We start from the raw sequence: 24,695 nt of genomic DNA on the forward strand, positions 1-24,695 counted from the left end.
TCAACAGCCCTAAAAGCAAGATGGCCAGGAAAAAAGGGTACAAATTTGTAAAAGATTTATTCAATAGTTTTAATTACAATGGTTAAAAAGTTTTTTGCCATAAGAATCAAAAGATACTTTTCTGATTCAAGATTCACAAACAAATTCACAAACATTTCCTATTAAATAAATTATACCTCACATTTTAAAGCATAACCTAAAAAACAGTCAAAAAACGTTATTTTGTCAATTTATAGCGGTTATATTCAAGAACCGAGTCTAATAGAATACTTCTGACTTCGGATTCGAGTTGAGCACCCCTAAAACTTTCAGAAATGTATATTTTGGTTCTTGTGGCAAGACAAAATTTGAATTAGTTGACTAGTGTTATTTTAGTTATTTATTTCGTTATTTGATTTTTTTGGAGAAGAAATGCATTTTTTTTTGATGATTTTTAACATTTATTGAACATATTTAAAAGTTATATAATTGCTTAATCATATTATCAGTGCGTTAATCAGTCTCTTATCATAAGCCTTGAAGTTTGCTGCATTTGAAAATTAAGAAAAGATAAAAGGTGTGCAAAAAATATAGGGCAAAGTTTTATGGAACTTAAACTCGGCGAAAGGCGTTCAGAACACGGAGACTGATTCAAAGTGAATGTTGAATTAAATTAATGACCATCTGCTCTTTATTAAAAAAAACATTGATAAAGCAAAACTATTTAGTGCCTAAAAAGTTGTCCCTTGGACAGTGGATTTTGAAAAAAAAATATGGACATTTTTATAAATATATTTTCATATATTTTAGTTGACATAGAATGGTTATACTTTAACATATTATAAAATAAAACATTTGCACCGATATGTTTGAAATGGTATTTCTATATTTATGACAGTTTAAATAGAAAGTGATCAAAACCAAACAACTGCGTTACTTTACTGCAAATTTCAGTTTTATTTCTAAAATCATATAATTAAGCTCTCTGATATTCCTATTTGAAACTATAGGAACAACGTAAGTCTCCTATGAAGTTAAATCACAGAAAAATTAATTTCTATTAAATAATCTTAATAGTTTATTACCAAAAATCAGCTTTAAAACTTTAAATACCTCTGCGTTACAAAGATAAACCACAATGTTACCGTGATTTGTAAACAATTCGATCCAAATTTGGGTTTCAAACTTGTAAAAGTAAATAATGTTAATTTTATAACTCAATAGTTATAGTTTTTCTACTAATTTGTACTCTTTTTCTTCAAGAAAAATGAAATTACAAAAAAGGGACATTTTTTTTAGGCACTAAATAGTATTTTGGCCCATTTAACATTTTACTATTTTTAGGCGAAATTCTAAATTCAGGTTAGGTAGACATCAATAAAATTTTTGAGGAGCAAAACAACATCTGCTGCGTTAGCTAGTTTTACAAACATTATTTTGGCATGAAGTTGAATTCATCTTTTTATATCGCCACAAACTTACCTTAGAATTGAAAAAATGAAACTCAAGAAAAATCTAAAAAAAAAAAAACATTTAGGTAACTTTATCAAGTCAATTTCAACTCAAACGCATCGATAAACAACAGTTTTTTTGGGTTTGACTTTTTTAATTTTAAGTGAGTGTGATAGTTTTCGAAGAGATTAATGCACTCTTGAGAGTAGAGCAAGGTCAAAACTGTTTTTGGGCTCTAAAGGTAAGAAAAATAAACTTCTATTGTCATAAACAAAATCTGTTTTTTGTTTATGTTTTTCTGCTTTGTACTTATACTTAATACCATTAAATGCTGCATTAATCCAAAAAGTTAAATTATTAAGACCGATCCTCTCCTGATTTGCCATCATCGACCATGGCTACAATAAGATGGCTTTTAACTTTTATAAGTTACGTTTTGTTCGACAATCAGCCATGTTGTGGATGTTGTTACACTGCCATTATTCGCTTAACTCTCAAAAGCACCACAAACAACTTCAACTTTAGTGAGATATTTCTTATATTTTTTTTTTTTTTTATTTTATTTCTTTCTGTCGTTGTCGTCGTCACCGTCGTATTCGACGTCGTCGATCTTAAGTTTGGATTTGAATCTGAGGTGAAGTGTACCTACTACCTGTTGAAGTTAGTAGATCTTCAATATTCAGTGTGGTTTGGGTGTCACAACTGTTTGGATGGATTTTTCTCTGCATGGTTAATCAAATAAATTTATTTTTTATTTTTTTAATTTGATTTCGTATACAAAAAGAAAAACTAAATTAAATTAATTTCAAGTGAAGTGCTAAATAAAATAAAAAAATAAAACCTCTCGAGGATTAAGTTCAAAGCAAAAAAAAAAAAAAAAAAGGATATCGGTCATCCTAGAAGTGTGCTCTAAAAATAGAAAATAGAAAAACAACAAAATCATGACAAGTTTTAAGGAATTTATGTTTCTCCTCATTGGACTAATTAACATTGCATGTAAGTAAAAGCGTTCAATCCTTGAGTTGTAATTGGAAAGTAGGTATTTATCCAAAAGTGTGCATAGTTGAACTAGATTCTTTCGCTAGTCTAAAAATAGATCTATCTTCCCTTCAACAAGTTTTATCTTTTTGGATATTTTTGCAAATATTTAACGGGCTTCTTTAAACTTAAGAAGAGGAAAGCAAAAAAAAATTAATAAAATTGTTAAACTAATAGCCAACAATACCAACAACAGGCAGATTTGAAAGAAAAAAAAAAAAAAGAGCACAACAAAACTCGCTTAACTGGTGTCTTATGCATTTAAGTTGGTCATAATATTGCCAAAGGCGAAAATGTTATAAAATAATTTGTGATGCTGCTAGTGATGTTTTTTTTTCTTGCGTTTATTTTTTATTCATTTTATTTTCCTTGATTCACTTTTTTTTTCCATACGATTCAAATAAAATGATAGTTGTGTATCTTGTATACTTCGGTCTACGGGATTTAGATAGATAGTGCTATATTTTATGGATTGGTGTCTAACCGTTTTGATGCCACACTTTGAATGTTGTTGAGATGGTGCAGCAATTAAGAGACGTGTTTCCGATGATGATATGAAATTTTAGTGGTAATTTGAAGCTTCTTGCATTTTTTTTGTCGACTTTTTTTTTTTTGTTGTATTTATATTGCGCAGAGTTGATAATATTGTTAGATGAAGTTAGATGTGCAGTTTGACATACAACTGGGGAAGGAATGTGGTTATGAGATTGTGATGCCAAGGCAAGGCTACAGAATGTTTCTATATGATATTTGTATAGTTTTTTTTTTTGACATTCAAAGCTGTTTTTCTAGAACAATTTTTCTTGGTGGAAATAAACATTTGTGCTAAAAATATATAAAAAGTATTTGATGCAAATATGTAGGTCATTAAATTAGATTGATTTCGATTTGTCTTGAATAATTAACCATAGGCACATCTAAGGTAGCCAAATAAACCAAATAAAGTTTTCACCTCAGCTCTTTCGTTTGAAAAATAAAAAAAACAGTTCGAATGATAGCCGACGTGTTTTTAAATTAGGAAACTTACTATTTTTAATTTAAAGTAAGCTAGGTATTTAACACAACTTTAAATAAATAAGACGTATTATATTTATTTACAATGGCCATAGAACATTTATGATTTTTCATACGAATTGAGCAGAAATTTTTTAACTCTCGATATTAAAATATTTTTATATTAAATGTTTTACTATCGGAACAATAAATTATGTTTTCCAAATATTAGAGTCCAATTAGGAGAAAAAATTACCCTGAATAGGAAGTTTTTGAGTTGTATAATTTTTTTTTTTGAAAGTAAATAAGACCGGGTGATAAAGTTTTGAAAAAACCAGATTTTCAAATCATGAAATTTATTGATGGTCTTTTAAATTTTTGTCTAACGTTTGTCAGTTTCTTTTACCGATTTTAATTAAATTATTTTGAGCATTCTTTTGAAAATAATTTGAACCATGAATTTTATTGACTTTCACCAAGAAGAAATTTAGAGTCAAAATTTAATATTAAAAATTTTCGAGAAAAAAAGCGAAATTTTTATTCAACCTGTATTTTTTTCAATGTATTTTTTTAAATGAAAAATTTAACTTTAAAGAACAAAACAAATTTCAAAAAAGTTATTTTGACGACTGATATTGTCTAGAGTTCTTTCTTTTGATTCTGTTAATTGTTCGATTGTTTCATTTTATTTCTTCTGGTTTGGAGAATTATATCTCCCAGAACATTTTTTTTTATTTTGCCGCTTTTGTATTGTGTTTAACTTTTAAAATTATGTATTGGAGTTAATACGAGTATTAAGGTTAATTTATGGTAATCAGTTAGAGTGTGCAGATTATCTGAGTGATTCTGTAAAAGTGCAGGACATTGTTTCAGTTTTATTAAATAAACTAGTAAATTGTATATTTTCAAGTAACTCTGCAAATTAACGACTAGTTATTAAAGAGATTCTTTTCTCCTAGATTTTATATTTTTCCGCAATTTTCGAATATTTGTTTTAGACACTCCGGTCATAAAGAAGAATAATAGATTTTCAAACAAAAATTTGTTTTTTTTTTTTCAAAAGAATCTCAGTTAATTTTTGAGAAATATGTTTTCGAAAACAGTAATAATAAATAACTCACTGTTGATTAGACTATCGTGATTAATTTTTTTGAGTATTGATAGCTTAATTGGGCGCACTTCTGGTAAAAAAAAAAACAGAATATTAAATTCAGAATTTTTTTCTTTTGGATCAAATCCGAACAGAAAACTTTAATTTAATTGTATTTGATTCACAATGTTATTTCATTATTTTGTAATATTTAAAATAATAAAATTCTTTTCAAAATGCGTTTTTTTGTGGCAAAAACAATTTGTAACTTAAAACAGAACTGCTGCAAATTTATGTAGCTTAGCTGCAAACTTTGCATTTTTCATCAAACATAACCTTGACTCTTTGCAACATCCGTGACCTTTAATCTGCATCTAAAAATAATAATAATAATACAAAAAAAATAATGCATTCTTACCTAGCCTAACCTTTCAATTTAAAATACATAACTAAAAATTTATGACTGCAATTTTCTTATTTCATTTTTTTCTCATTTAAATATTTACCTCGAACTTGCAAGAAATATATAGATATTGATATGTAAATGATAGTAAAATAGTTTTTACAAATTTACAATAATGATTAATGTTAAACATTTAACTTTTGCATTTGAGTATATTAAGTACAATCCGGTTTTACGGAAGCAAGATAAGATCAATATTATAATTCTATAATCCAATACAGTACAGTGAACATAAAATAATCACATTATCTTTGAACTAAAGTCATTGAGTTTTTTTTTTTCTATTTCATATAAAATATATTTCAAATCTGGAAAATGTAATTAATGCAATGACTGAAGAAATGGAAATTAAAACCAAAATTGAAAAGAATTAAAACCAAAATAAAAAAGTAACTTTTCTAAAAAAACTGATATAACGATTATGATAAAAAAAACGATATTATATCGACCTGTCATAGAACCGTTTTCCTGATTTTCGACTTTCTCCTAAACAACTTAACCGATTTCAAAGAACATTTTTTGTGTAGAAGAGATTAAAAATAATTATTCCTTTATTATTTTTATCTCCTTACTTTTACTCCTAAGGTTCGAGTGTGTTTACACTATTTTTCAGAGAGTCTATTTTATTTTTACCTTAAGAACTTGAAACCGTTTGATTTAGGTTTTTTGGTTTTGTTTTTTTTTTTTTTTTTAATTAAAATATTTCAAAATTCAAAAAATTCGAAGCCTTGAAATTTTGATAATTTAAAACGACTTTTTCAAGACATCGAATTTTTTAATTTTGAAACATCTTATTAAATTCGTGAGTTTCTATCTAAAAGACAAGTTCCATGATGCAACTCATTAACCGCTCCTTAAAGTTCTAAGCTCTGTAACCATATTTTTCATCGAGAAGTTTAACTAGAAGTTTAAATAGAAAATAGTTAAGCTTAATTTCATTCATAGAAATTAAGGGGACAATAGCCCCTTTTCCCGTAATAAGACGATTTACCTATCTAACGGCTTTCAATTTTAGAGATTAATTAAGTTAGGCAATAAATCATTGGAAGTAAAGCAAACAAAATTTCCACAGCTCTGTGTAAATGACTAAAAAATGTTTTCACTAATACATAAAACTCTTTCTCACGTTTGTTAAAAAAAAAATTGTTTCTATATGTAAATTGATTCATAAAATTTTTGTTATGGGTACCTATACTCGTAATAGAATTTATAGATAGTGTAAATGGCTATATTTATTAGGGTGGGTCAAAAAAATCGAAATTTTTTTTTTTGATTTGGTACTCCAAAAAATCGATTGCTATACCCCTCTAGAATATACACACCAAATATGAGCTCTTTATATTTATGGGATGGTCCTCCGCTTTGCAATTTTCCATTTTTACATCAAGCTTCTACAAAAAAAAAATAATTTTTTTATTAATTGACTTTTTAGCAAATTTCTTTTCATATTCTTGTAGGAAATTGAACGCTCTACAAAAAAAGCCTTATACACTTTTTTGTTTATCTAACCGTTGAATAGATATTTGAGGTCCAAAAATCGAGAAAATCTTTAAAAATTCGTTTTTAACGTAACAAATTGAAAAATTATAATAATCAAACGCACAAGACATATTCTTATTGGAAATTGATTGCTCCACAAAAAAGGTGTTGGTAACTTTTTTCATTTATCTAACCATTCTAAAGATATTCGAGGTCAAAGTTTAAAAAAATTATAAAAACATTTTATATTTTTAAAAATTTTCCAGTTCACTGAAAATTCATTATTTCCAATTTATCAAGATATATTCTTGTAGAGGCTTAAACGTTCTACAAAAAATTCCTAGGCATCAAATTGATTGCTTTAACCGTTTAGAAGATATTCGTATCCAAATCGCAATGCATACGGGTCATAAGAAAACTATTGAAATCAGTGAGCATTGGTTTAGATACGAATATCTTCTAAACGGTTAAAGCAATCAATTTGATTCCAAGGAATTTTTTGTAGAACGTTTAAGCCCCTACAAGAATATATCTTGCTAATTTGAAAATAATGAAGTTTCAGTGAATTGGAAATTTTTTAAAAATATAAAATGTTTTTATATTTTTTTTTTTAACTTTGACCTCGAATATCTTTAGAATGGTAAGATTAATGAAAAAAGTTAACAAAACCTTTTTTGTGGAGCAATCAATTTCCAATAAGAATATGTCTTGTGCGTTTGATTATTATAATTTTTCAATTTGTTACAAAATTAAGAACAAAAAACGAATTTTTAAAGATTTTCTCGATTTTTGGACCTCAAATATCTATTCAACGGTTAGATAAACGAAAAAAGTGTATTAGGCCTTTTTTGTAGAGCGTTGAATTTCCTACAAGAATATGAAAAGAAATTTCCGAAAAAGTCAATTAATAAAAAAATTATTTTTTTTTTAGTAGAAGCTTGATGTAAAAATGGAAAATTGCAAAGCGGAGGACCTTCCCATAAATATAAAGAGCTCATATTTGGTGTGTATATTCTAGAGGTGTCTAGCAATCGATTTTTCGGAGTACCAAATCAAAAAAAAAGAATTTCGATTTTCCGACCCACCCTAATATTTATGTATGTTTATCTCTAACTAAAACACTAGGCAACCGGTGCGCGTTTATCTTCAAAGTCAATATTGTAATCTCAATGCAATCTAACAACAATTTCTGTTGTAACTTAAAATAAGCTTTATCCAAGGCCGTCGCGTAACACACAAACCACATCCCATTCACTAAAAAAAAAAACTAAACAAAAAAATTAAACAAAAACAAAATAAATCTTCTATTGCAACTTTTTCCCATCCATCCGTTCGTCCGGTCCCTGTCCGTTGCCGCCCGACAGAAATGATAATGATTGTTTAATGATGAACCAACCACTAAAACCATCAAAAACAATTTTCCTCCAAGAGTTTTTTTTTTTTGTGCAATAACTGCCAACTCCAGTTAAATTAAGGAAATAACAAAAGTTAATTAATAAATTAGACAACAAAACAAACCAAGTATCTCTTTGGTCTTAAGATAAAAGTCAGTCTCCATAAACAAATTATATAGTGAAATAGTGAAGAAAAAAATTTAAAAAAAAATCACACGACTTTTAGCATTATGCACCAGTTTCACCGGCTTTATGTTGTTACACAAGTCTTGAACTTCTCGGAAGTTTGTGTTGTTTTTTTTTGTCTTACTTTTTGAATGGGGCGAACTGCTGTGAATATTCTCTTTGATATTGCAAACGTCTTTTTAATGATATTTTGCGGTCAGTTAATTTAAATTTTTTTTTCTGACATTTTTGCATAACTAACTGAGCTTTATAAAGCCAGAGAATTACAGTGCGGTTTAATAGATTAGACACACTTTTGCATTTAAAATTTTTTTCTTTATCTAAGAATATTTATCACTTTTAAAGTCCATTAAAAAAGGTGTGTGTTAACGTCGTCAACTAAAGTCCTTGATCTAAGCTTAAACCTTGAAAATAGCATCACGAACTAGAGGAATTTCTCGTGACAACTTTGTGACTTCTTTTTCAAATTCCACACTCAAGTGCATCTAATGATTCAAATCGCACTGTAAATTATAGAAAAAAAATAAAGAAATATTCAGATTTGGGAGCAGACTCATCATCATCAACATCGTTATTTGGCCGGTATTCAGCTCATTCCATTCAGTTCATAGTCGTTATAAGTCGTTATACTTCAAAAAGTAGGTAATGTGGCAAAAAAAGAGAGAAGCATCTCATCATCATCACGATTCAAAGACAAGTAACAAAACTTGCATTTTAGGAAAGAGCCGTCGTGGATCGGTTATAAAGCGATGTAACTAGAAATATACAACCAACCTGCATGGCTGATAGAAAGATGGATAGATAAGTTGAATTGAAATTGAATAGATAGATAGATAGATATGAGGATGGTGGGATTAAAAGTAGCTAAGTTGATGAAGAAGCGTGGTTGTGGATTTATCTGCAAATTGTAATCTGGTTTATCGTGCCACCATAATGACCCAACTATAAAATAAAACTCTTACAAGGTAAAGGTGATCGTTGTTTTACTATTTTTTGTTTTTGTTTTTTTTTCCTCTTCTACGAGTACATTTTTTGTTTTGATTGTTTGCCTCTTTGTTGCAAAGTTAATTCTTGTTTCTCGATAATTTATTGATTTTTGTTTAGTTGTTTTTGTATTGAAGCTATTGTTAGTAGGAGAGGTTTTATGCTAAATACCGGCTACGTCAAAGTGTTATATTTGATGCCAACAAAAAAAGTAGTAATTATATTATTTTAATGTAGGTATAATTATTTACATACAATGTAAGAAGAAAAAAGTATCTATTAATTTAATTAAATTTATTAATCTTTGGTTTAATGACGAAACCGCAATGTTTTTGCTTCACGTTTTACAAAATTTGAATTTTCTCAAACTTCATTATATTTTCCTATGAATTGATTTTTGGATTTCATATTAGTATTTATTATTGTTTGAATAGGTAGTTCGAGAACTAAGATTAATCCTGAAAACGATTGGGAATATTTGAAACAAATCATTTTATTCTTGCAAGAAATTTGAATTCAAATTTATTTTATAATAAATCATCAATACTACCAATAATAGGACTTTTTTTTAAATATTTATTCACTCATTTGCAAATCATATTCAACTATACTAAGTTCACTTTTTTAATTCTCTGTCGGCACACGGGGGCGAATTTGGCAGGACAAAAATAAAAAGTGGTCACAGAAAAGTGTCTTTATAAGGGTGAAAATACGTTTTTTTTGAATTGTGAATACAATATTCGAATTCCTCGGAAAATTCTACATCAATTTCATATATAATTCTCCATAAAATAGTGTGACCGAAAAAAGTTCTGGCGCCATGAAAAAGTATAAACCAAATTCGCAAAAAAGAGGTGTGCCTTCAGAGGGTTAATAATCTGTATGTAATAAAATTTGAAAAGCTAATATTTGAGAATATGCAGAAATCAAGAAGAAATTTTCATTTATAGAATAATGCAAAATGTTCAAAAAATTGTCTGATATTAAATAACAATTGAAAAAATTTAAAATAAAAGTTTGAAAGAAAAAAAAAAAAAAAAACACGGCTTTTAATGAGTAAACAATGAACAATAGAACAATAAAGAACAGAACAGTTTCATGAAATGTAAAAACAAAAACCAACAAACACATTATTTGACAGTTTTATAAAATCTGTTTTAATCTGTTCTAACTCAAAAGCAATACAGAAAATGTTGCTCTGAAGTGTTCCAGGCAGAGCATTAAACTACATGAATAAAAGATTCTAATAAAACTGCGTTTTTTGTTTTTCTTAAAAATGCCGAGAGCGGAAATATGGCGTTGCCGTTTTTCAAAAATTGACATATTTTTTAAGTTCATATATTTCATCAAAACATAAGTCAATTTTATTCAAAAATTTACAGACATCGCACATAGAAGTATTCTGGTCGAAAAGCTGGACAAAAGTCAATTTTCTAAAAATCAAAATTTTGAATTAAATATTTTACAAAGCGGATGGTACATATACAGTGGCTCATATGATGTACTTCTTTTTTTTTTTGTGGTAAATTGTGTGGAGTGACAAAACAAGTTTAAAGTCAGTTGTTTTTTTTTCTGGATTTTTTTTTTAATTTGTGGTGTTTTGCTGAGCATTGTTAGGTGATTGATTATGAGCGAGTGTGCTTTTAAACATACAGTTTTCAAATGAAAAATCCAATCACAGGTATTGAATAATAATTAAAGAATAGTTTTGGAAATATTAAATGTTTTTGTTGAATTAAATGACAGTGGGAAAAGAGTATGTCACATATAGATATTTTTATTGCTTTTTTTTTTAAGTCTAAGTGCTTTGTTATAGTATATAGATTTATAATAACTTTGACTATTATTTCAATTTAATATCAAAAATTTGAGTGCGAATTTTTGCGATTAACAAAATATTTTGCGAATGAAATTTGCACTTTTAGTAAAAAACACTCATACGCCCTACGTTTTTATTACTGGTTGTTAACATTTTCCAGAATTTTTTGTTATTGAAATTGATGCATTTGGATTCGAAAAGCCTAAAAATCACAATGGTTCCTTTCTAGAAGCTCTAATATTTTAGATATTTTAATTTTTCACATTTTGGATGTATGAAATTTTATACTATTTTTTTTTTTAGTTTTTGAACTTATTTACATAAAACCATCTTTCATTGCATAAATAATAATTTCTATAAAAAATAAATTGTTTTACTTCAAAAAATAATTTTGTCTAGGTTTTTGATCGAAATATTCCTATGTGCATCGTATTGAAGTGTAAAATGTAAAAAAAAAAAAAAATTAATTTTTTTAACTTTCGATTTTTTTTCTCCACACTAAATAAAATCTTAAATTTCTAATAGATATTTAAGATAAAGATACTTTGAATTACAAGAGCAAGTACGTGCGACCCAATCGTGCATTTTATTTTTCAATCAATGTTGTTATTGGTTTAAAAAAGTAAATTTGCTATAAATTTGTTTATTTTATTTTTTTTTAAATTAGCAGTGGTTTCCCAAAAAGATTGTCGCAGAAAAAGTAATCGATGCAAAATCGAATTTTCAGTAAAAAAAAAACATGCCTAAAATTCACCCAGGGTGAAAACATTTTAGAACAAACTCATACACCATAATATTAAGTGAATTCAGTTATACATAGTTGACACATGGAATGCTAAATCATAGGTTCTTTTATAAATATATCCTAAGTGAAGTATAGAAGCACAAGAATAATAGATTATAAAAGAAGTGTAATCCAGAATATATTTTACGACTTCCCGCCTTTGAAATCAAAATTTGTAAATCTTTCGGAATAAAAAAAAGCAAGTAGACTCGCAAACTTGAAAAATGAAAACCAAACTGAACTTCAATGCAAAATGTGTTTAAAAACCTTACCACCCTCTTAAAATATTGCTCTTTTCAAATATGTACTTTTCTTACTGGAAATATTAATGAGATCTGTTTGTAGTGCGCTAGACAAATTTAATTACATTAATGTTACAAATGTTATTGACAATTGACAAATTGGCGGAAAATTGCCAATTGTTTGATTTTTTTTATTTCGCATTCTTTTATTTTGTTTTTTTTTTTTTCACACAATTATTTTTGAATAGTGCCCAATCTCTTTTTTTGGGTTTTCTTTCAATTCATATTTCGATGACTTCGTTTAATCGATGATTTCAATACTTATCGCACGCAGTTTGTGTATTAAATAGTCCTCACCAAATACACCATTTTGATCTAGGGTAAAAGCGGGTGATATGGCGCGGCGGGTGAGATGGCGCACTTTAAATATCTTTTACATTTATTGCTCTAAAAATGTACGAAAAATATTTTTAGCTTTCTTTAAATATTTTAAATCGAAGTAGCCAGTAATCGTTTCTTTATCTGTGATACAAAAAATAAAAAAAAATTTCAAAGCAAATCATGTGATGATTTTTTTCGAATTTTTTTTTCGCCCTTTTTTTTTTGTTCCGATATTTTGTGAGTCGTTGGGATCTTAGATGCCCTTAATACACCAATACATACAAGAGAGTATAAGTTATGCATTGTGTGTGAAATCTAAGCTCTAGTTCTATCTGCTTTTTATGGATGCCTACGAATATGAGTTATGCGCAAAAAGGTGAGATGGCGCAGTTTTTTGCGGGTGAAATGGCCCTACTAGAATTTTTTAATTGAGTTTTAGCATGTGCCATATCACCCTCAACATATTTTTTTTTAAGTAATTCAGCCAAGTTCAAATTTTATAAAAAAGACGACTAGTTGCAATCTATTATACAGTATGCATTGGTGCTTGACTCCTTCACATCCTTCAACCATTTGTGCAATGAATTTGACAATAGAAACCTAAAACAAACTCATGCACCATCTCACCCACCCTATAGGGGGAGATGGTTTTTTTTAAACTTTTTTTCTATATTAATTTAAAAATATAAATTTAAAATATAAAATTCTTTAAAACAAACAATACGTTGGATATTGAATATAGAACATTTTTGCATTGTTAGAAATATGAAATGTTGTTTACTTTGAAAAATATGACAAAAACAAAAAAGGTATGCCATCTCACCCGCTTTTACCCTATATTAATTTTCAGATTATTATTATAAAATATTTTAGAACTTATTTCGCATGACCAATTTAATATTCTTGACAAATTTTATCAAGCTGCCATCGCATCAAATGGATTTTCAGTGATAACACTGATCGGCAACGAAAATGGAGCTGGAACAAAACTATACTTTTCTAAGGAATTTTTGTGAGATGATTCCGAATCCGAAGTCAAAATTTCACTGGCACATCACGTTTTTGAAATACTTGAATATTAACAGGTCAAAAACGGTTTTTTTTTTTTTGGTACATTTGACGTCGAATTACACCAACGTTAAATATTTTTTTGCAAATCTTCTTATGCAATCTCAAAACGCAATATTTTATTGTTCTAAATATATATACTTTTTTCCAAATTAATTTTTTTCTCAAAGTTATTGGAAAAAGAAATTTATGCTACTCGTATCTCAAAATATTAGTACCTACCTACATATCATAATGAATGGTTTTTTTTTTATCCAAATTCCAGTTTCCGACTTATGACTTGGATTTTAAAAAGAAACATATTAAGCATAAATATATTTTTTTGATTAAACAACAAAAAAAAAACTACATTGAAAATAAGTTTTTGAGAGTTTTTAGTGAAAATAGTTATAGTCTAAGAGCCGGCAGCATATTTTGGCAGTTTTGATATAACCGAAATTTGAGTATGCACATATCTAGATATGCACCACAGTATGTCAACGGAAAAAGTCTGGCAGTGATCTTTTTCAGCTTTCCCTTGCCAGACGCATCCAAAGTGCAGCAAAAAATCAACTTTTGGCGTTTTGGTATAACCGAATAAATGATACACCAAAAAATCATAAAAAATCCCCTGATTTCGAAACTGTGGGTACCGCAAGTTTCTTTTTCAGCTTTCCCCCCGCCAGACCGCTTTAAAGCATTTTTAAGTGCATTTTTCTAATAAAAAACCTAATTACTTATTTTCTGTTAGGTATAACCGAATGATGGTAACAAATTAATATTCTATGTCTATTCCAGGTCTAGAAAATATAATTTTTAGCCAGCTATTTTTCAGCCTTCCCTCTGCCAGACGCATCCAAAGTGCAGTCAAAAATCAACTTTTGGCGTTTTGCTAGGTATAAACCGAATAAATGATACACCAAAAAATCATAAAAAATCCCCTGATTTCAAAAATGTGGGTACCAGAAGTTTTTTTTCAGCTTTCGCCCCGCCAGACCGCTTTGAAGCATTTTGAAATGCATTTTTCTAATAAAAAAACTAATAGCTTATTTTCTGTTGGGTATAACCGAATGATGGTAACAAATAAAAATTCTATGTCTATTCCTGGTTTAGAAAATATAAGTTTAAGCCAGATATTTTTCAGGCTTCCCTCTGCCAGACGCCCTTAAAGGTTTCCCAAACAGGTTTTTCCATACAAAAAACACCTAGTTTCTGTTTTTTTCTTATAAAATTGAAATAATATTTTTTGTTTAGAGTAACCATATGGTGGCCAAATATTAACTTTCTCTGCCTTTTCCTGTTTAAGAAAATGTAAGTTTAAGCCAGTTTTGTTTCAGCCTACCCTCTGCCAGGCGCCCTAAAAGGTATCTCAATAGTACGGGAATGTTAGATTTAGTTATATGGGGGTCTGGGAAAAAATCCGAAATGCATTTTGACTTCAGGGCTCGAAAGGCATAAAGACACGAGTCTTAAACCACATTTTGTACAATCGCACCAAGAGTCATTTGGCCGCCATTTTTTTTTTATAGAAATTTTAGTTTTTCACATAACTCGCGTATTTTTGAACCTACAGAAAAACAATGTAGGTATGACAAACTTGAAATAATTTCAATTTTCTATAATATATGTTAAATAACATTTTTCGATTATCCCTTTGGTTTAAAAGTTAGGGTTTTTTTTTAAACACGTCAAAAAGTGATTTTCTTATTGTTGTCATATCTCTTTTACTTGAGCGTTTTTTTTTTAATTTGTTCGTAGTAAATGTTGTAGATCTTTTTATTACCTTCATTTGTTACAATATTGGTTTTTCGATTTGACAGACCGTTTTCGATCTGTAGGCAAAAAACTTCAAAAAAATTGCAATTTTTTGTATAGGGGCAAACAAAATGACTCTTGGTGCGGTTGTACAAAATGTGGTTTCAGACTCTTTCGATCCCTGGGTTTATGCTCTTTCGAGCCCTGAAGTCAAAATGCATTTCGGATTTTTTCCCAGACCCCCATATAACTAAATCTAACATTCCCGTACTATTGAGATACCTTTTAGGGCGCCTGGCAGAGGGTAGGCTGAAACAAAACTGGCTTAAACTTACATTTTCTTAAACAGGAAAAGGCAGAGAAAGTTAATATTTGGCCACCATATGGTTACTCTAAACAAAAAATATTATTTCAATTTTATAAGAAAAAAACAGAAACTAGGTGTTTTTTGTATGGAAAAACCTGTTTGGGAAACCTTTAAGGGCGTCTGGCAGAGGGAAGCCTGAAAAATATCTGGCTTAAACTTATATTTTCTAAACCAGGAATAGACATAGAATTTTTATTTGTTACCATCATTCGGTTATACCCAACAGAAAATAAGCTATTAGTTTTTTTATTAGAAAAATGCATTTCAAAATGCTTCAAAGCGGTCTGGCGGGGCGAAAGCTGAAAAAAAACTTCTGGTACCCACATTTTTGAAATCAGGGGATTTTTTATGATTTTTTGGTGTATCATTTATTCGGTTTATACCTAGCAAAACGCCAAAAGTTGATTTTTGACTGCACTTTGGATGCGTCTGGCAGAGGGAAGGCTGAAAAATAGCTGGCTAAAAATTATATTTTCTAGACCTGGAATAGACATAGAATATTAATTTGTTACCATCATTCGGTTATACCTAACAGAAAATAAGTAATTAGGTTTTTTATTAGAAAAATGCACTTAAAAATGCTTTAAAGCGGTCTGGCGGGGGGAAAGCTGAAAAAGAAACTTGCGGTACCCACAGTTTCGAAATCAGGGGATTTTTTATGATTTTTTGGTGTATCATTTATTCGGTTATACCAAAACGCCAAAAGTTGATTTTTTGCTGCACTTTGGATGCGTCTGGCAAGGGAAAGCTGAAAAAGATCACTGCCAGACTTTTTCCGTTGACATACTGTAGTGCATATCTAGATATGTGCATACTCAAATTTCGGTTATATCAAAACTGCCAAAATATGCTGCCGGCTCTCGGTCTATTATAAATATATCTCAAAAACTAGACGTGATAGAACAAAACTGTAAAGAGGTCTGAATTCAGCACACTTAAGTCAGTTAGAATCACCTTACATAGTTCTTGCTCCCGATTTTTTTTTTTTTTTGCCGACAAGTGTAAGGGACAAGCACAAGGGACGGATTGCCAAAAAAATCAGCAATAAAGTGAAGTATCATACGACTGAATTTTAACGACGCACAATGCGATATTTTGGTCTTAAACCTGGCCAAAAATATTTGGGCACATTTTCCTTATCAAATAGGTACCAATTGACAAAAAAGTTATTCGGAAGGAAAAATTTTCATTTTCTTGGTACAGTAAAAGCCACTTAAGTGCTAACCCTTACTTCTCGATTACCCGGGAGAAAAAAAAGAAAATATGTATTAAAAATCATAAAATGAACGTACAATCCTGTGCTATAACTTTTCTTAAAGTTAGTAATTTATTCGTTATTTTATTTTTTGACTCATGCTTGATTTACAATATTCCTAGACGACGAGAGCGTTGCGTTTTTTCTGAACGTTTTCGATTTAGAAAAAAAATCGTTTTTAAATCGTATGGAAATTCAGAATATTTTTTGAGAATCGAACTCCGGACGTAGAGATTACGAGGCACTCACCAATTTTAATTTATTTTTTTTTTTTTCAATTTTAAATTCATTTTTATTTTTTATCATTTTAACTATCTTAAAGCTAGACAAAAATTCATAAAAACTAGCCTATTTATCAATTACTTACAACTTACTTACTGGCCCTATACGGGCACTCTAAGTTATACCTACTTAATTTTTCTTAATACATACTAATGCCTTTCGGCCTTAATAGTAGAGTAACTAAAGCAAATTATTAGGGAACCCGGCCGAACAGCTCTAATTTTGACGATTTTTTTTTTCAAACGTAGGTAATTGAAAATACTTTAAAGTCTATAGAGTGAAAATTGCCGGTGTTGCCGTATTGTTTTTTAAAATTAAAATTAAAATTTTTTTTAACAAAACCATTTTTTTTTTTCTTAAATTTCATAAAACAAATGATATCAAAAGATTCTCTAGGTAATTTAAGGAAAATATATAGAAGGCAGTAAGGGACAATCTTCCATCGTTTAAGCGATAAATGCAATTTTCTAACATTCTGACCTAAAACACAAAAAAAAAAATTTTGAAAACAACGGCAACACCTACAATATTTTAAAATACATTTTTAAAAAGCCAGAAGCTCACTCTTATCTCTTAAATTTAAATCCACTAAATTTAATCAAGACTTTTTGAAAAAATGGTCCTCAAACTCAGAATTAAAAAAAAAAAATGTTATTAGAAAAATTTAAAATTACTTTTTTCCAAACTTTTTCTAATAAAATATGAATTTATTTAAAAAAAATTTTTGGCCATAAATATTATCAGTTGAATTTCGAAGCAAAAAAGGTAAAATATATCACACTTTTGAAAAAAATATGAAAAATTACTTTAATTTCAATACTTTTTTTTTATTAAAACTGATTTTTTGCATTGAAATAATTAATTTTCTCAAAGACTGTGGTAAATAGGAACTTTAAATTTTTGCTATTTAACTTTCAACAGTAAGGGTTATTAAATGATTAAAAAATAATTTTATGTTTAGATGTTGAACTTTAAAAAAAAAAAATAAGTTACATTTTTTTTCAAAACTTTTATTAAAAAAGTTCTTCGAAAATGAAATACTTTTTAGTTTTTTTCATAAACCGTAATAGATATTGGAATTTCCTTTTATAATTTGAAATCATAATAAATGCGGCCAAAAAAAATAAAAAAATAAATGCTTTTTATATTACGACCAAATTTAAAAAACGCCGTGTTAAATTTTTTTCAATAATTTTTTTTTTCAAAAATCTGAGTTCAATTACCATTCTTTCAAAAGCCGTTCATTCAATTAACTTAATTTTAATTTTACATATATGACTAAGCTTCTAGCTTTTAAAAAATGTATATTTGAATATTGTAGGTGTTGCCGTTGTGTTCAAATATTTTTTTTTGTGTTTGAAGTCAATTAATAAGAAAATTGCATCTATCGCTTGAACTATGGAAGATTGTCCCTCACTCCCATATATTTTTTTTCCTTGAATTTCCTAGACAATATTTTGGCATCAATTAATTTATGAAATTTAAGAAAAATTTTGGAAAAAAAAATTTTTTTGTTCACAAAAATCTTCAATAAAATTTAAAAAATCAAAACGGCAACACCGGCAATTTTTAATCTATAGACTTTAAAGTATTTTTAATTACCGACGTTTGAAAAAAAAGATCATCAAAATCTAAGCTGTTCGGCCGGGTTCCCTAATATTGCCAATTTTTGAGCTTTAGTTACTCCACTATAAAACTAATTTAATTCAAATATTTATTTCATGGTTTTATTTTTTCCAAAAAATAATTTTAAAAAAACTTGGATTCTGATCACGAGGCACTCACCTTATCACCTAGGCTAATTCGAATTCAGAAATTATGAAAACTTTTATCCATATAAGCTGTCTAAAATATTTTAATATTAAAATTTCATTTTCGAAAAATCGTCGTCTCGTGCGTCCTTTTTCAAAATTTTCGTAATTTCAACTCACGAGAATCGGAATATTGTGTATTGTTTCATATATTTTCATTATTTGGAAATTTTTAAAATCGTCAATGAAAATCTCGTCTCGCAATATTGTGAATCGGCCATCAAGTTGTTTCATTAAACAGTTTTTGGGAAATTAAGTTTTAAAGATGAAATTTAGAAAAAAAATGTTTTCGCTTTTTAATTGATTTTGGATACAATTTTGCAATATTATGGACATATTTATACCATTATTTTTTAATGACCTTGTAGTTTTTAGTGAAATACTAAAGACTACATTCTAATAAATATTAAAGTTCCTAAGAATAAAAAAAACTGAAACGGGAAAATCGGTTTTTTTTTTTAATTTGCATTAAATTTTTTTTATATCTCAGAAATATTGTGTTCAAATTGTAAAGTATTCAAATTGTATAAGTATTTTAATATTTCGCTTAAAAACGTTTTAGAGTCCAGAGTTCAAAACTTTAAATCGTTCTCCCCACAAGTAATGTTTTCAAAGCCGGTTCAACTCATAACTTCAAAACTACTGCACCGATTCTTTTGAAATTTGGAACACTATTTCTTTCCATATTTTTAAAGGTATCCCTGGAGAAATTATAATATTTATAAAAATCTATAAGTAAGAGTCGCTTTTGAGGAGTTTTCATACTGATCATACTGATAAAATACAACAAGATATTAAACTTTACTTTACTATAGTATATTTAAAATACGACAAAGTACGACTTGAGAAAACAAGATTTTCTTGAGTTTAATGATATTAAAAAAAAAAAATTATTCCAAAACGGATATTTCTAACAATTTTAGTCTATTAGCATTCAGTTCAAGGTTAAATCCTTATTTGACTGCACCAATTCACTTTTCAAGTATTTTTTAATCAACAACAAAACAATAAAATGCATTAATTTGTTTTCAAAAAATTGTTTTGTCAATGTTTTCATTCAAAATACAAAAACACTTGCCGGTCCATATTACGTTTTAGAACTTAAAATGTATACGTATTAAACAAAACTTTCTTTTGTTCCAAAATGACTCATTTTAGTTTTTGTTTTCGGTATTTTTTTTTTCTTGTCAAGAATAAAAACAACCTTAGGCTAATATTAGTCAAAGTCAGTAGGTAGCTTCTCTTAGTCATTATCAAGGGGCACGGTAGTGCCCAGCCAAGTTCTCTAGCAACTTTGGCACTACACCCTTATTTACAGGAAACAACTCAGGCCATTTTCGACCCCCCTCTAATTTCCACACCAAAGATGCTAGAAATTTCAAACTCGCTACATTTGTTGAGCTGGTCAAAATCAAACTCCTCACAAAATTTCAGGTTCTTACGATGAGTAGTTTCTGAGATATAGGGCTTCAAAAATCGCAAAAACCGTAACTGACTGACTGACTCACTCACTCACTCACTGACAGATCATCAAAATTATGGAGAACTTCCCGCTATCGTAGAAACTTGAAATTTTACACGGTGATAGGACTTGTGGTGTATACAAAGGAAAAAATCGAAAATTTGAGATTTTCAATTCAGGGGGCGTGGTATCCGCCCATTTCCGCTGAATTTTCATCAAATATTATAGAACACTTCTGATTATCGTAGAATCTTGAAATTTGGTAGAATGGTAGAGCTGGTAGTTTGCACAAAGAAAAAAATTTAAAATTTGAGAATTTTAGCTAGGGGGCGTGGCATCCGCCCATTTCCGCTGAATTTTCATAAAATGTTATAAAGCACTTCTGATTATCATAGAATCTTGAAATTTGGTAGAATGGTAGTTTATACAAAGGAAAAAATTTAAAATCTGAGAATTTAAATCAGGGGGCGTGGCAACCGCCCATTTTCACTGAATTCTCACCAAATGCAGATATTTTCAATTCTACAGCCATACCTTGCAAAAAGTAGTGAAATCACAACAAAAACATTACTGTTAAAAAGAGAGCCAAGTTCTCCTATGTTGAAATTATGCTGGCACAAAAAGTACTGAGATGTAAAAGTGTACCAAGTTCTAAAGTTTGGGTTCAAATTCGTATCAATAAGATGTTGATTGTTTACTTGGCAATTTTTGAAATAACTTTAAAAACCGGTAATTAAAAGAAAAATTGTCAAGAGAACAATCAACATCTTATTGATACGAATTTGAACCCAAACTTTAGAACTTGGTACACTTTTACATCTCAGTACTTTTTGTGCCAGCATAATTTCAACATAGGAGAACTTGGCTCTCTTTTTAACAGTAATGTTTTTGTTGTGATTATTATCATCATATAGATATCACCTAATTTGTATACTAATGCATCTCCATTAATCAGTTCTTCATTTAGTAGAATAAATATTAATGAGACACACATTATACCTGCTTGAAAAACAAGTCCATCTTTTTTTTTTTAATGTGTTTAAATTAAATCTAACCTTGAACATGATGTTTTAATTAAATTAAATGTCAATTTCCAGTTAGTCTTAAGTATGTCATAATCTTTGAAAGAAAGATTAAATGAATTGGAAAAATTAGTTAAGCATGATTTATGAGTTTTGTGGTTGAGAATTGTGTTGAGAAGAAGTCAAACTTATTTTTAGTGTTTGGCTATAAATTTTTAAATTTGATATCATGTAATTAAATATTCAATAAAAAAAATAAAAAAAGAAGAAAAAAACGTATGTCATTCAAAGAAAATGCTTTTTTTAGAATCTTATGAAAAATATACAAATTTTGCGGACACTTAAAAATATTACAAGTTCATCTTAAAACTTCCTTGAATACTTTCAATTCCAGCAAGTTTAAAAAGTTTAAAATCCGGTAAAAAAAAAAAAACGAAACTGCAGCCGTGTACCGTTTATCATGTCGCTCAGTTGCCGCTAAGTGATCACTTAATAATGTCAACCATAATAAAAAAAAAAAACCTATTCAAATTCAATGAATTTACTATAATATTAAACCCACTCCATATTCATAGATCAAACTAATCCCTCTAAAAATAAATTTATATGGTTACTGGACTGTAACTAGCTACTACATATTTGTTGATTTGTATTTATTTTTTTTTTTTGTATTAATTTTTCAGACTTCATTGTCATTGTCAGTGTTGCAATTTTTTTCTCGCCTTGGCCAGTTCATTAAGGAGTTTTTTTTTTTTATTTTGTTTATATTTTTTTCTGTACATATTTATAAACTTCAGTTTCCAAGGGTGGTCAATGTCTGGCGATAAAGTTGATCATTAAATAGTGTATTTTAAATATGAATGCATTTAACGGAAATAAATTACAGTTTTAAAGCAGAACAAATATGGGTTTTACTCTATGAACAGTAGTTTATAAATATTAATATTTATAATTTTTATTTTATTTTGTCCATAAGGCCCACAAATGTCTAGATCGTAAAACTATCAAGATAAGATTTTATTTTTATTGCTTTAACAGTATAACTGAGAGTTTATATTTGCCAAATATAGAAGTAGTTATTATCTTTTCGTTTTGTTGACAAAAGAATCTCACAATATTTTGTTGTGAGTCTAAATATGTTTACGGGAATTTTTGATGATTCAAAATTTAGTAGTTATATCCTTTTAAGAATACTTGAGCTGCAATAAAATTATTAATTTATGAGAGAACTAACAAATAAAATGATAAAAATACGCCTTCATTTTTTTTTTTGTTAAGAAAAATCCAAACCATAATTTCAAAATTTGTTCTGGTTGATTCTCACGCTCAAAAGAGACAAGTATTTTGTTTATTTTTATGAAAAACATTTAGACTATGTAAATTTTATCGATAATTTTACATTTTACAAAATGACTACCATGAAAATCGCTTATTCTAAGCTTATTATCTGGAGAAATATGAGCAAAAGAGATTCCGTTCAAAATTCTTTATTGTAGGAAATTCGATGAACTTAAACTTTATTATTTACATTTTTTTTGTAAAATTAGCCATTTCTGAAAAAAATACTTTTTTTTTGTTCTATGGGAAATCTTCACTCGCATAGGACGAGTACTAAATATTTATTTGAAGACATCATTGAGAGAATTTTTTGTTGAGTATTTCCAACACAATTTTTAAAGGGGATAGTGACAAAAAATGATTGCGATAAAAAAAGCATCCCTATTAGAAAAATTTGGAAAAAAAAACACGTATACGCCACAGTGACCATATGAGAAAAAAATCAAATAAACACAACTGGACCAATTCATGTTTTGATTTTATTTAAAGTTGTAATGTTGTCATCATATTGCTGATCTTAAAATAAAATCAATTAACAAAATCCCCACAAAGAAAATTTTGAGAAATTCTATGACTTCATAGACAAAATTTATTTCGGAGATGCTTCAGGCCCTCCAAAAATTCCTATAATTTGTTAGAGCCAAAATATGAGATTAATATTTCAGTTTCAATGGATTTGGAGATGAGCATTTTTTTTTTAGTTTAATTTACTTGTTATAACCTCTTTTGGAATCAGATAAATTTCATTTAAAAACATTAAATTAAAATAATGCAATCTTCAATATTCGCATTTTTATTACTTAATTTCCATTTTAGGTTAAATAGTTTTTAATTAAACAAAAGAAAACAACAAAAAAAATCACATCATAAAAAAAATCAAATTGCAAATTCCCATGTCTATCGTTAACTCCTTTTTAATTCAACTTTTTTTTTTTTGTATTTTCTTCACTGACTTAATCATCAAATCGCATATATTTTATTATTAAAAAAAAAATATGTTTACCATTCTTGATGAATTAATTAAAATAAAATTAAACATGTTTACTTTTTGTGTGTCATGTCAATTAATCCCGACAGAAAAAAAAAAAAATAATACAAAAAATAAAACAAAACAAATGAAATTTACATAATTTTATTAGTATTTGTATCTTTACCTATTTATATCTTTTTTAACCTTTTTTTTACAAAATTTTTTTTTTGTAGGTATATCTTGAAATTCTTTGAAGTAGATTTTTCTCGAATCGCATGGTTGTCTGTCTCTAGTTGATGAATGAAGATACATCATTCATCATCGTCTTTGAAAACAATGGATATCCATATCTACTTTTTTTTCTTTTCTTCAATGAATAGCAAGTGTGGGAGTATGTATATCTGAAAAAATATTATTACAAAATAATAGAGGTGAGAATGAAATTCATTTGAGTTTATAACAAGTCTCACTTTCAACGGTCATTTGCGGTTAATTAACTTGGCAATCGTACTAAGTAGGGTTTCTCATTTCATTTAAATTGTTTTTTGTGTTGGAACGTCTCAAGAGTATCTTGGCCAGGTGAAGAGCACATATTTATTATTATTTAAATTGAATCAACGAATACGTAATTACTACTTGAAATCCTCGCTATTTAAGTTGATTGTGTATATTTTTGTACATTAATGAATAAGTGAAGTTGCTGTCAGATTTTATAATTAAATAATAAACAAGTTTTTTTATAAAAAAAAGTTTATGATAAAACATGGCTTTTTTTGTATTTAATATTGAAAGAGGATAATGTAGGAGATATAAATAAGAACATTTTTTGTTTTTTTTTTTAATTTCAGAAATAATTTAACTATGACTATAGTTTGAGAAAATACCATGCTGTTAAAAGTACAAACATTGTTTTAATTCGGTTGAGTTTTGCACTGGCTTTATTAAGTATGTACTTTTAACTCGGTATATACTTACTTATACTTTTAGTGCTTGAAGATGTTAAGTTGCCGGCATAAGCTGGTTTTAAATAGGAATCTTGAAAATGTCATATAAAAAAAAAGTATCTTAAAGTAATTTTTTGAAGCTTTTGCTTAAAAGTTCA

General features: G+C 28.1%; 1 protein-coding gene across 2 annotated transcripts in view; it reads left to right on the forward strand.

The window, feature by feature from the left end:
- The first annotated feature begins 2,102 nt into the window (after positions 1–2,102).
- The window catches only part of LOC129914291 (protein Skeletor, isoforms B/C), a 42,506-nt gene continuing 19,913 nt past the window's right edge, over positions 2,103–24,695 (forward strand). For both annotated transcript variants that reach the window (XM_055993460.1, XM_055993461.1), the window contains exon 1: positions 2,103–2,427. In XM_055993460.1, the coding sequence (XP_055849435.1) occupies positions 2,373–2,427 (55 nt within the window). In that variant the 5' untranslated portion in view covers positions 2,103–2,372. The remainder of the gene's footprint in view (positions 2,428–24,695) is intronic.

Source organism: Episyrphus balteatus, chromosome 3 (assembly GCF_945859705.1).
Source record: "Episyrphus balteatus chromosome 3, idEpiBalt1.1, whole genome shotgun sequence".
Classification (NCBI taxonomy): Eukaryota; Metazoa; Arthropoda; class Insecta; order Diptera; family Syrphidae; genus Episyrphus; species Episyrphus balteatus.